This window comes from Zonotrichia leucophrys, chromosome 4, assembly GCF_028769735.1.
Source record: "Zonotrichia leucophrys gambelii isolate GWCS_2022_RI chromosome 4, RI_Zleu_2.0, whole genome shotgun sequence".
NCBI lineage: Eukaryota > Metazoa > Chordata > Aves > Passeriformes > Passerellidae > Zonotrichia > Zonotrichia leucophrys.
Genome location: NC_088173.1, coordinates 52,545,825 through 52,558,653, shown reverse-complemented (window position 1 = coordinate 52,558,653; position 12,829 = coordinate 52,545,825). Strand labels below are relative to the sequence as shown.

Below are 12,829 nucleotides of genomic sequence, written 5' to 3'. Positions count from 1 at the left end.
ATGCTGCTTTTTTTCTGCTTCGGTCAATGACTTCAACATTTTGATTTTCAGTTCACTTTGGGATTGGCTCTTCTCTACTTGAGTATTGGAGTGCCTCTGAAATGTTTCTGTACCCCTTCTCCAAATAATTTTTTTTTAATGTTTTGTTTTGAAAATTGGATTTTTTGAATGTCTGGAGTTTGAACTGTAGCACCAATACCAAGCTGCCTCTGATGAATTAGGACATGAGCACATATCTGCAGCTGGTCCTTTGCTGGTTTTGGTTTGCACAGATACTTCTGTGTCCCTTAGAATATGAAGTAATTAGTGGAAAAATGGTAGTGAAGTAGAGCAAATAGTCTTCATAGTGTACATACCCTCTCCACAGCACCAAAGGCACGAGGAATTGAGGTTTTTGGAGGATCTGAGGTTTTTGGAGGAGGGAGAGTTAGCCCAAATTCCAGCTTTGCTGTTGAAATGGAGGAAAGTTGCAGGGGCAGCGCTCTGGTTGCAGGTAACTGTCCCACACTCCCGGCAGCAGCTCAGGGCTCCTGGCCCTGCAGGTGGCACTGGTGGTGCCGTCCGTCCGTCCGTGCACGCCGTGGGCTCCTGCTGTGGAGCGGGTGGGGGCTGCGCTCCGCGGGCGGCGGGAGCGGGTGCCGTGGCTAACGCCGTGTCTCTGTGCTGCTGGCAGACAAAGTGGACTGGTGCCACAGCGGCATGGGCAGCCACATGATCCACAGGCCCATGTCCGACCCAGGCGTCTTCTCGCACCAAGCCATGGAGAGAGACAGCGCGGGCATCGTAGCGCCTTCCGGTACATTCCATCAGCCCGTCCCTGCAGGATACATGGACTTCCCAAAAGTCGGGGTAAGCACCTCCTTGCCTCCTTTTTGTCCTGCTGGCCATGCAGTGGCAGTCATTAAAGCATCCTGTGACTGTTCCTTTCCTTCCCCCAGGGAATGCCTTTTTCTGTGTATGGGAACGCCATAATTCCTCCTGTAGCCCCCATCACAGATGGTACTGGAGGCCCCATCTTTAACGGGCCTCATGCTGCTGACCCATCTTGGAACTCGCTGATAAAGATGGTTTCAAATTCCACAGAAAACAATGGGCCTCAGACGGTAATTGCTCCGCTTTTTTGCACTGTGTATTTCACTCAAAATGTATCATAATTCCTGTCTGTGCAGTTAGGCATTTGGGAAGACAAATCTTGGGGCAAAATTTCATAGGAAAAGCCAGTTTATGTGCTGTTAGTTGAGCTTTTCCTTCTCGAGAAGGGGATGCAGCAACAGGGCTGCTGCTGGGCTCTGTAGTTGAGGATGTTGTGACTGTGTTAGGAGTGCCCTGAGGAAGGGAGTAAGTAGCTCTTTGCTGCTCTGATCTTGCCTGGCTTGCCTACTGAATATAATTTAGGTAGAGGGATTAATTCCCCTAAACCTCTTGTTCTTACTCAGGAACTAATACCGTAATGGATAGATTATATCCTGTGATTGTGTTTAATTGGACAGTGATCCCTGTTAGTGTTACTAAATAAAGTTGTTTCTGGGCTGAATTCGCTTGGGAATGATCCAAGCTGTGGGGAGCACTCCCAGCTCTGCTAGGCCATAGGTGTGAAGGAGAGGGGATTTGGCCACAGTTTAGGTATTGCTCTGAGGTGGCTTCTCGTCCCTGCAAGGTGATTCCTGGTTTCATGAGGAAACTTTGCCCCCCAAAGAAAGCTTTACTGGGTTAGACCTGGGATTCCCCAGAGCTGACAGTGTTAGGGGAAGGTAAGGTGGGAGGAATCAAATTGTTGTTCGTCTGAACTTAAAGTCAAGAAGAGTGCACATGCCTTGCTCTGGGTGTGGAGGGATTTGGGGGCTGGGCTGAGCAATCATTTGCTGCACCCCCAGAGCCCAGTTGATGGTCCTGGCCAGGAGAATGTGACCCTGCAGCCCCTGTGAGCTGTGCCCTCCTGGAGCAGCCCAGAGCACGGTGCTAACCTGGGTTTCTCTTGCAGGTGTGGACTGGAACCTGGACACCTCACATGAACAGTGTGCATATGAACCAACTGGGCTGAGTGGGATCAACGTGCTGGCCTTGAGATTCCTGTTTTTTGCAGAGGAAACCACAATTGGCAGAAACAGTTTATGTGCTCCCAGATCATTCTACTGATGTGCTTGACTGAAGTGTGTAGGCTTTTTGCAGAAGAACTTACTAACTGACCTTTTTCTGTGAACATTGTGACCGCCCATTCCCCACCATCATATGTTTCAACTTAGTTAGACTTTCTTCTTTCCTTTCCTCCTCTTTTTTTTTTTTTTTTTGACATAACTTTCTGTTGAAGCTGTTCTTTGGCTGGTTGGTTTTAGTACTGTAAACTGCTTCTGAGCAAACACAGAAATTTAGCAAAATTATGTAAACTTGATCCTGAAGTTTTAGAATGGCAAATAAATGTACAATTGTTTACATAACAAATGGCTAAGCAGAAAGTAAATTTCAATATGTCAGTTATAGAGGCTCTACTTTATGTAGACTTAAATTAATGTGAGATATGTACCTTCATATTCAGAAATCTGGATGTTTCCTTCATACATTAAACTATTAATAAGCATAACTTTTCTACTTGTGTAATTTAAATAAGTGATAAAAAGAGAAACACCCCAGGCATTATCAGAGGGCCTTTTCCAAACCTGTGTTGGATTTTTTTGAGAAAACATACATTCTTTATTTGACATTTCAGGAGAGCTTCCTTGCTGAAGGCTCCTGATTCCTTCCAGAATCAGGCCCATGTAGGTTTATTTGGAAGAGCCCAAGTGGGAATTCCCATGTTGATTGTTAGGAGCTGTCACCCGTGGGCAGAGGTGGCAGGAGATGTAGGAGGGTGGGTCCTGTGAGCCGGGCTCGGGAGCAGTGACACAGATGCTGTCAGGATCCCTGTACAGCTCCCTTAGAGAGCACGTAAAGGAGATCTAGCTCAGATTTAGGAAATATTGTTTGGTTTTATTATGGTTCCCCTTAGAAAACCAAGCAAACACCTCAGCTGGCCACAGAAACTACTGCCTTTTAACGATTGTGGTGGTATTTGAGGTGTCTCCAAACCTTTGGCATACCCAAGGCTGTATACCTGTCCTTAGGTGCTGCTCTCTATAAAAGCAAGTTCCTTTTTCCAGCAATCTGATCTCCTTAAATACATCCTGTGAAGATCTGGTGCTAGCAAAATCGATCCCAGAGTGAGGAACTGCTCAGAAAAAGGTTTGAAACTCCATCTCACACCTTATCAGTGTGGGTGAGTGCCCTTCCTCTGTGCTGCTGCAGTCATTTGCTGCAGGCTTTAGTGCTGTTTAGGGTTACTAATTATTAATCCTACTGGGAAATAGTGCTCAGTATTTATTAGCACCATGAATTCCAGAGTATTTTGTTGACCTGAGAGTTACATCCATGCCTGGAGCAGTAACAGGCCTGATGCCGCCACTGTGGCAGCGGGCTGGGCACGGGAGATCCTGGGTGGGTGGAATTGGACCATTTTTATTCCCAGATAGTTTTGGGTTTTTTCCCCCACAGTGTAATGCTTTTTGTTTGTCCAGTAAACCAAGCAATGTGCTCTTTTGGGAGCGGGCAGGTGCTGTTTATTTGGGGAAAGAGAGCAGAACCTGGGTTAGAACAGAAAGAGAACACAGTGCAGTGCATGGTCTAAGGGATGTTTTGACCTCTCCTTGCCGCAGAAAGGGGTAAGGAGACAGGTCAGAACCTGGCTGGGAAGGAGAACATTCCTCATGTGGAATGATGAAGTGTTCGGTTATGATTAATTACTGTAGAATATAATCCTCAGGCTGAGAGGGTTGGGAGTGTTCAGCCTGCAGAAGGGAAGTCTGTGTGAACTCCTCACCGCAGCCTTGCAGTATCTGAAGTGGCCCAAGAGGGACTCCTGTCAGGAACTGCAGTGATACGCCCACAAGTAATGGGTACAGTGGAAAAAGGGGAAATTTAGGCTAGCTATTGGGAGGAAGTATTTACTGGAAGAGGGGTGAGACAGTGGCCCAACCCCGGCAGGGCTCGAAGCCGGTTTGGACAACACTGCCAGTGCTACGGTGTGATCCCTGGGGATGCCCGGTGCAGGAACCACTCCGTGGTTCCTTTCCAAGTCAGCACGTACTGTATGATGTGGCGGGAGGTGTCCCGGCCCGGGGCAGCCGGGCTCCGACCCAGCGCAGGGCACGCCGTGAGGCGCCGCCCTCCCCGCGCCCTCAGCCGCCGCGGGGCGGGGCGGCGCATGCGCCGCGGCGGAGGGGGCGGAGCCAGTCGGCATGTGGCGGCTCGTGCGGGCGGGCGCGCGGGCCCCGCCGGCCGTGGCGGCTCTGGCGGCGGCGGGAGCGGGGCCGGGGCCGGGCGGGCACGGCGGCACCGAGGGCTGGTACGAGTGGGCGGCAGGGTCCCCGCCCGTGCACTGGGCCGAGGGCGGGCTGGCGGCGCTGCAGGAGGCCACCGGGCTGCCCTGCTGGGCCGCCATCGCCGGCGGGGCCGCCTTGCTGCGCACCGCCGTGACCCTGCCGCTGGCCGCGCAGCAGGGGCGGCTGCTGGCTAAGGTGCGAGCGCTGAGGGGCTCTGAGGGAAGGACGGTGGAGGGGCTGAGGGGGCCGCGGAATGAGCATCGCAATTCCTTTATTGCAGCGGGTTTGGGGTTTTTTTTAAAGGAATTTTTACGTTTTGTGCTTTTTTTGGTTGTAGAAGTGAGCGTGTGTTGCACTCTCCTGTAATACCGTCTCTTATGCTGTGGGTGGTGACTTTGTTCACTGCCGAGTTGTGTCCTCATGGCCTTTAATTTATTTATATATATATACACTTTGCATATTTTATCATGTGTAACACAATATATTTCTAAATAATACATTCTATTATATTGTAGTAGTTTTGGTTTGTTAATTTAAGATTTTTCTTAAGCATATATGTATTTGCTATTATATATTTATATTTGTATATTATTATTAGTTTTTATAATTGTCCATTTGTTTGGTTTTTTTTCACATTGAAGTGCCATTACAGCTGAGTCTTCTTAAGTGGAGTAGCTGATTACAAGTCCTGAATGCAGGCAAAAAGATGCTTGCTAAGAATTGCCCTGGTTTCAACTGTAATAGAAATCACTTTCTTCTTTAAAAAGTTCAAAGTCTAAAAATATTAAAATTCTGTATTCATTCCATGTAGTAGTAAGAGAGTATTTTTGATTGTTACTGCAATTACTTGTCACTGTTACCTTTGCGTGGTTATTTTGTTTAAAGATGAAAGGTGTTCACTGATGTTGAGTGAGACGTTAACAAGATGCCTTGTCTCTCACAGGGGTTTCCTACCCCTACGGCTGTTAACTTAGAGTGGTAATCAATACGTTTGATGCCTGTGCTGGTATTAAACCATAGAAGAGTAATAATTATGTGTAACATCCATCGAGGTATTGAATTTTACAGTGGCAATATGTATTAATTACTGTACATTATTAATACGTATTAATTCCTGTACAGATATTAAATTTTACAGTGATAATTAATAAGTGTAATACTTGTTGAGGTGTTGAGTTACCAGGGATAGCTAACAACAGAGGGGAGGGAGGGAGTGTTACCTGCCACTGTGCCCAACCAGTTCTCCTTTTCTTTAGCTAGCTGGAAAACCTGCAGCCTGAGATTAAGGAGCTTGCCCAGCGCCTTCGCTATGAAGTTTCAGTGCGTGGAAAGCAGCTGGGCTGGTCTGAAAAGGTGGCCAGGTACGAGGGGGATTGCCCACACCTCCTGCATCCGTTCTGGAGTGGGGCGTGCAGGAAGGAAGGTGCCACAAACAGCGCTTTGGCAGCAAGGTTCTGCCACGGCCCACAGCTTAGATTTTCTTTCCCCGCCTGCGGTTTGTTTGTTTGTTTGTTTGTTTGTTTGTTTATTTATTTATTTATTTATTTATTTATTTATTTATTCTGTTGCCTTTCAGCCGTTGTCCGTGTCAAAGCTCTGACTTGTGCTCTCCTCTCGCCAAGGTCCCACTTTGCGCGGAACATGCGGAGGATTGTGGCGGAGCTGTACGTCCGGGACAACTGCCACCCCTTGAAGGCCACGCTGCTGCTGTGGGTGCAGGTGCCCATGTGGGTGTGCGTGTCCCTGGCGCTGCGCAACTGCAGCGTCGGTGCGCTGGGCTCTGAAGGTGGGCACGTGCACTTGTGGAGGTCAGAAAGAGGGTCCTGTCCCACAAATAGGTGCTGCACCTGGACACAAATCTTCTCTCACTCTCACCTCTTATCCACTTGCTGCCTTCACTGGCACCTTGTTCGTTAAAGGGCACAGTGTCCCAAGCTTGGTGCACAAGCTGATATAAAAATCAGTCAGCTACTCAGGCTTTAAACCTGATAAATAATAAACCTAATAATATAATAAACCTTAATTAATATAAATAATAAGTAATATTTGAAATTAGTTCTAAACTTAATGTAGTCTGACAGTCCTGTTTAGCAAATCATATTACACGTGCCACACCACACTCACTGTTAATCTGTATTTTTTCTCTTTCCATTCTCTTTCCATGTGAAATACTGTAGACAAGATGAATGTGTGAGGGTCTTTTAAATTTAAAAAAAACAAATTTTTTTTTAGACAAGAGTTTATACTTTGTTTTTTTAAGCAAAGATGGCTAGTTATACAGCTACTAAGAAGAATATTGTTTTCTCAAAATCATGAAATATACACTGTAGGTTACTGCATTCCTGTTTTCCTCACTGACTTGTAAAATATTTGAGATTGAAGTATTTTTTTATTGCAGATTTTCCTGTCTGTGGCTGTCATGAGCTAAGCCAGGTCTCAGCTTGTATCTCTCACTTTTCCTACTTATATTGGTAGCAGAGTGTTAAACCAAAGATTTTGGCTTTAATTGTACTTACCATGTGGATAAAACATACCTAGAAACTTTGGTCTCTGGTTTAACATATGGTACAGTTCTGGCTCACTTGAGACAGCAAATTATACTGAATTTTGTATTTTCTTCAATTTTTTCCCTGTAGTGCAAGAACAGTTTTCCTCAGGAGGAGCCCTGTGGTTCACAGACCTCACGGCGCCTGATTCCACGTGGATTTTGCCAGTGTCCCTGGGGCTGGTGAATTTGCTGGTGGTGGAGGTATGTTGGTGGGACAAACCAGCAGCAGTGACTGCAGAGGGCTGACATGTGAAGGTGGCTGCAGATTGTCACTGCTTCAAATGCCCTGGGCAGAAGTGAAACACAATCTGTTTGCTCCGTGTATTTTAATGTGTTAGGTGTTTTTGTTCAGAGGCCTCCAGGTCGGATGGGACGTGTCTCAGATCTACTTGAACTTCAGTAATATTTAGTCTTGACTGCAGTTTCTTTGGAATGCTGATCTAATGAGATTTCTGGGTGTTAATCTTCAGTACAGCCGTTTCGAAAAGAGTTTGTTTGTAACTGTGAGTTTCTGCCCTTTCAGATCTTTGCCTCCCAAACAAAAATGCCAGTTTCACGGATCCAGAGGCTTGTCACCAACTTCTTCCGTGCGGTGTCGGTGGTGATGATCCCTCTTGCTGCCACAGTGCCCTCTGTAAGTACCCAGGTGACCTCTGGGATGTCACCTGTGCCTGGGCTGTTCTGGTGCTTCGAGGACAGCCCGAAGGCCTCACGTGTTCCTTGTCTCTACTGCTGTGTGCTTAAGAAAAGTCACATGTTCTGGCTACATGTATGCTTAAATCTTGTTGCCTTTGGGATGTTTTTGTTCAAGCAGGAAGACTTTGCAAACTTGAAGGGGGTTAATGTCCTCCATGTAGCCTGAAAAAGGAGAGGAAAGCTTTGTGTAAAGACACACAGATGAATGTTTGTTCACTGGAAACCAGTGTAGTTCTTAAATTAGGAAATTTTCCACATCTTCCTTTCTTCAAACACTTCTCATTTTTACTGGGTTTTGTACTGCAGAGTGTTCTTAGTAAAAATAAAGTGTCTGGTTGTTTGGCTCAATTATAGTTTTAAATACAGAAGTTGAAGCAAGCTTAATATGAATTAAGAGCTGTCAAGCCTCAGTGTAGATGGCACTTTTCCCCAGAGGAGTTCAGAGGCAGACAGTTACATTTCACATGGAGCCATTACTGCAGATGAGAGCGGGAGGAGTGGTTTAGGTGAGTTATTTTCATCAGTCCCCGGGAATAGCGCGCAGCTGCGGTTCAGGAGGAGCTGCCCGAGGCCGGTGCTTGGCTTGCCCCCAGGGAGCTGCCTGTGCTTGTGTCGTTGCAGTCCATGGCGCTGTACTGGCTGTCCTCGAGCCTGGTGGGGCTGTCCCACAACCTCCTGCTGCGCTCGCCCGCCTTCCGCCGCCTGTGCCGCATCCCCAGGAGCCCGTCCCACTCGGACACGCCCTACAGGGACATGCTGGCTGCCCTGGCCGCCAGGTACAGCTTCGGGAAACAGCGCCTCTGAGCTCCAGGAGGAGCCGCCTCAGCAGCGAATCCTGCTCTTCTCGTCACATGGACTCAATGCTGTATATTTATTTTCCAAATAAAACGCTGGCTGGCCACGAGGAAGGGTTGGTCAGCAAAAATGTGTCTTTACTGGGAAGCTTTGTTTCAAGGGGGTCCTTTTGCTGCTGCAGTAGTCCAGAAATCCAGGTTGGTCTCCTGAATTATCCTAAGAAATTGGCCAGGTGAGTGTTAAATAAAGCTGTGACTTGTATACAGTGCCTCTGTTTTATTCTTAAGTCCTAAAGGTGAAAAGGTTTGGGATTTTTTTGTTAAAATGATCATGAATTAATTATTTACCTTAACTTTTTTAAAGATTCCAAGCTACTGCTGGGATGTAAACTAACAAAAATTCAGAAGCAGAAATTTTTAATGCAGACTTGTAAACATTTATTTGAGTTGCTGTGATAATCTAGTGGAACTTTGCAGATAGGGCTGACTAAAACCAGCAGTTTAGAAGAAAAAGCGCAGATGTCATTGGACTCACAACACTGCACTTTACCTGTAAGGATGTTTCACTGAGGTCTTCCACTGTTTTCACTGTTAGGAGTCTCAGAACATCAGTGATAGTTGTGTCTGAATGCTGCCAGGATGTTTTATACCAAAAAACACTCCCCAAAACAGGTGTGAAACGGAAGGCAAAGCAGCCAAAAGCATCTCACCTAATGGTGTCTAACAATTCAAAACCCACAGGTAAGGAGATGAGAGGTTATGTGATAAAGCCCTTTCCAGGTCTGCATTACAGGTAAGGTAATGTTCTAGGCTTTTAAAGGGTCTTTGAGGTTTCTCTGAATGAATATTGTCATTTTGCCGCATCTGAAGGTGTTGGGAAAAGACTGGAAAGGGGAGTGAGTTTTTGTCTGGGAAGCTGGTGGTAGGGGGAGCTGGTGCTCCATGCAGTGCTAAGGAAAGTCAGCTCTCCTTCCTCAGCAGTCTCACCTGAGAGAGGCTCACTTTCCTAGCCTGGGAATGGCAGGCTGGCAATAGCCATGTCTTGTGTGCAGTAAAAAAGAAAATTATATTTTTTGGGAAGCATAAAGAGGGCTGTGAAACTGGTCACTGAAAAAAATGACTCAGAGCTCTGCCAGGACCCCATATGTTCAATGCAGGAAATGTTCAAATGCTGGCCTTGTTAGGTTTGCAGTTCTCCTTTTTATGTTTGTTTTACACCGTTTTAACCTTATAAAGTTACACCCAAGACCTACCATGGCGAGATAAAAGAGAATAAGGTTTCTCCAGTGAGTGTATTTGGTGGTGGATTTATCACAGCATTATTTCAGTCTGGAAGAGGGTTGTTGGAACACTGCATGGACTTAGGAGGGAGCCTAAGCTTAAGAAACTGCAGTCAGGCAAGTCCAAGTTCCCTGCATGGGTTCTCTTCAGAAGTGCTGAAACATCCTGGCTGGGTGATGCTTGTTTATCCTCTGTCCTGAAGACGCAGTGTGAACTTGGAGAACTTGATGCTTGTTATCTTTGTGCTTGTGCCCTGCAAAAAGACATTGTTTACACAAAAGCTTGCCTCTCTTCCCTGCCATAGTAGTGACTCTGTTCCAATACATTGTCTGGCTTAAAATCCTTGTCTCGGTGTTAGATGCTCTTCCTCGGAAATAGGATCGGAGATTTGCTGTTTGCCTTTTTATGGTAATGCGGTTTTTTTGTTGTCAGTCCATGTGGATGAGACAAAGGTGGAGCAACGATACATATGATGGTGTGTGTCAGGTCAAATGAGTGCTCCTTGACTGTGGAAGGGCTAAGGGAGGTTTCTGGAGAAGAAGTCAGAAAAACCTGTGGCTGTGTTCTCTCACAAACCCAGCTGAAGTGTCTTTAAAAAGCCTGTACAATATTCTTTGTGAATGACCTGTTATTATTTAAGTAATGTGGTTTATAGCTCTGTTTTAACTGTCTCTCCACCTCTCCTGTTTGCTTCCTGTTCTGGCTTTGCTGAAAACAAAGAGATTGTAGGCAAATGAGCAAAACCCAGTAGTGATAAAACAATTGTGGTTTTAGAAAGGGGGGCAGCTTCCTTCCTAGCTCCCCTCTGATTATTCACCTGAAAGACTGTAGGTGAGATGAGCTGGCCGCTGTCCCACTGAGGAATGAGATACCAGCATGATCCAACACCTTTTACAGGCTGCTGGAGGGGCTGCTGCTCTCTGCCAGAGAATTTGACACCTTGCCATCCACCTGTTGGTTCTGTGGGGTTGTTTTAGTGGGGAATCCAAACTCCTCATCCAAAGCTCAGTTACTAGGATGGATTCCTTGAAGTGCAAGAATTTTTTTTCCTGGACTGAGTGTCATTTTTGGCACGGTTCCATGGTTTCTGGAAAGTAAAAATCTTTAAAGTACTGCTGAGTGCATTGCTGTACACACGGGGGTGCTCCTGTTCATATCAGCTGCAGAGCTGCTGGGTTCTGACATCCAGGACATGCAGGCAAGCATTGCACTAAAACTTTTTTCCTCTCTTTCATCTTGGTGCTGTTTCAGAGCTTAATCAGCTGTCCTTCACAGTGTACACTGCTTTTCCTCCTCACTGCTGTGCCCCTTTGAAGTAACCCAGTGCTCAACACTGCTGAGTTGAAAATAATGGGAAGAACTCCTTGCTGCTCCCTCTTTGTGGCTGAGGATGCCCAAGGGAAGCAGGCAGATGTCTGGAACAATCTGGTTGTCTTTGCAAAGCCCTCCAATGTTGGTGCAGCCGTGTGGCCAGCTGCCAGCAGGACCCCTTTTTCACTTGGTGTTAATAACCTACCTATATTTAATTAATCTAACTGCTTCCTAATGGTAAATAAGGTATTCTCCATTCCTTTGAAGCTCAGCATAGTGCTAAAAAGCAACAGCAGCTGCTGCTTTCCTGAGTGAGGTGTTCTGTTCTATTTTCTGAGTTTCAGGGATCACAGAAAAATTCCGAATGAGGGATTAGTGCTTCACATCAATGGCACCTCGATGATTTTGATCCCTTTTTGCTGCACAAAACTGTAGTGTTATGGGCTTTGGGTTTGGGTAGGGGTGTTTGAAGAAGCCTGTGTAAATTAGGTTCATCATTAAGGTGAGTGCACACATCCCTATGTTCCTTTATTTAAGGAGTTGAAGTCTGTGGATTCATTTGTCTAGGTACCTATTCATAATTTGAGTGCCTTAATTAACTTTGCAGTTGGAGTAATAGTAAGTAACTTTTTTTAGCCTATTTTACTTAATATAATCCCCTGCTTTTGTTTGAAAGTGGAAGAGACCACTACTGCCTTATTTGTAGGGACTGGGCTTCTGGAGGAAATCTTCCAGCTCCCATACTCAAATCCCTCATGAAAATAAGGGGGATTGTGCCGTGTGCTCTGAGGCTTAATATTACCTGGCCTTTTCAGGCCTGGAGAGAGGTAGGGAGGGCATTTCCCTGTGCCAAGTACCCTGCCTTCCTTCCTGCAGGGCAGTCACACTCCTGTGCTCACACTTGGGCAGTAGAAAGGTGGTTTTGGTATTTGCTGCTTTGGCTTTAGGAGTCCAAGGCTCAAATGTGTGAAATGGAGGGGACAGAGAGGTTGGAAAGCCACTTGGAGTATCAATGGCTACCGCACAGGCAGTAGTGGGAAGAATGTTAATTGGGAACATGCCAGCCCTCAGCATCATCCATCCTGAGGAAAAGGGCCCTGTGGATTGAGGAGTTTGGGGCTGAGCGTGTTTATCTGGAGTGCTGTGGGGAGCTGTTGGTCAGGGGTGCGCGGTTGTTCCAGAGAGGGTGCAATGCCGGCCCCTGGTGATGATGGACCCTCGGAAGTGCAAGAGAAGAAGAAGGTCTGTGGATTGTAGTTACACTGTGCTCTTGGCAGGCAGGTAAAGCAAGGCAGGAAGTGCTTTTCCACTCTGGTGTTTTAAGACTACCTGAGATGGGCCAGGAATCTTCAGGCAGGGGCATGGTAAGTTTAGAAATGCTTAAATTTGAGCAGGACAGATCATCTGCTTGGCTTTAGGGCTGTGTTGGATTGCCATTTGTCCTTGTGTGTGCTTTTCACTTGGGAATGTGTGTAGGAAAATGGTGAACTGTGAACCTTATCTGACAGGATAGCATTTAAATGTGGATTTCCTGGAAGTTTTGAAAGGCTGGATTTGATTTGAGAGGTCTGTTGGAGGTACCAGAACACTCAGGTGCAGTGATTTTCTTTCAGCACCTGAGTTTGAACAGAAAACTGACCTCTGTCCTGCTGACAGAGGTTTATCAGGCATACCTCAGAGCTGAGGGAGCTGCTGCAGGCAGAGAACACGTTCTTCTGGATGAATTCGTGACCTTGAGCCCTCTCTGTCTAGAAAATAAATGATAAAATCTTCTACTGGGGGAAATCAGTTGCTTAGAAATGTAGCTAATAAAATATAAATAGTGGTGGTACTCTCTAGGCATGTTA

At 46.3% G+C, this 12,829-nt stretch overlaps 2 protein-coding genes across 10 annotated transcripts in view; both read left to right on the top strand.

The window, feature by feature from the left end:
* The window catches only part of ANKRD17 (ankyrin repeat domain 17), a 68,243-nt gene extending 65,665 nt beyond the window's left edge, over nucleotides 1-2,578 (top strand). For all 7 annotated transcript variants that reach the window (XM_064711702.1, XM_064711701.1, XM_064711699.1 and 4 more), the window contains 3 exons: nucleotides 674-849; nucleotides 939-1,103; nucleotides 1,982-2,578. In XM_064711702.1, the coding sequence (XP_064567772.1) occupies nucleotides 674-849; nucleotides 939-1,103; nucleotides 1,982-2,041 (401 nt within the window). In that variant the 3' untranslated portion in view covers nucleotides 2,042-2,578. The remainder of the gene's footprint in view (nucleotides 1-673; nucleotides 850-938; nucleotides 1,104-1,981) is intronic.
* Nucleotides 2,579-4,268: 1,690 nt separating this feature from the next.
* Nucleotides 4,269-8,635, top strand: LOC135447458 (cytochrome c oxidase assembly protein COX18, mitochondrial). 3 transcript variants are annotated; one of them, XM_064712394.1, is made up of 6 exons: nucleotides 4,269-4,547; nucleotides 5,613-5,713; nucleotides 5,975-6,138; nucleotides 6,989-7,101; nucleotides 7,424-7,534; nucleotides 8,218-8,635. In XM_064712394.1, exons 1-6 carry the CDS (start codon nucleotides 4,269-4,271, stop codon nucleotides 8,398-8,400), a joined length of 951 nt encoding a protein of 316 aa, XP_064568464.1. In that variant the 3' UTR covers nucleotides 8,401-8,635. The 3 variants fall into 3 exon arrangements, with proteins under 3 accessions (XP_064568464.1, XP_064568466.1, XP_064568465.1); XM_064712396.1 differs by having other exon boundaries at nucleotides 4,361-4,375; nucleotides 5,609-5,713; XM_064712395.1 differs by having other exon boundaries at nucleotides 4,416-4,547; nucleotides 5,609-5,713.
* Nucleotides 8,636-12,829: the final 4,194 nt, after the last annotated feature.

Coding starts and splice junctions, on each gene's coding strand:
- LOC135447458 (XM_064712394.1), top strand. CDS start 4,269: ATGTGGCGGCTCGTGCGGGCGGGCGCGCGGGCCCCGCCGGCCGTGGCG. Junction 5,714..5,974: donor TGGTCTGAAAAGGTGGCCAG/GTACGAGGGGGA, acceptor CCTCTCGCCAAG/GTCCCACTTTGCGCGGAACA. Junction 7,102..7,423: donor TGAATTTGCTGGTGGTGGAG/GTATGTTGGTGG, acceptor CTGCCCTTTCAG/ATCTTTGCCTCCCAAACAAA.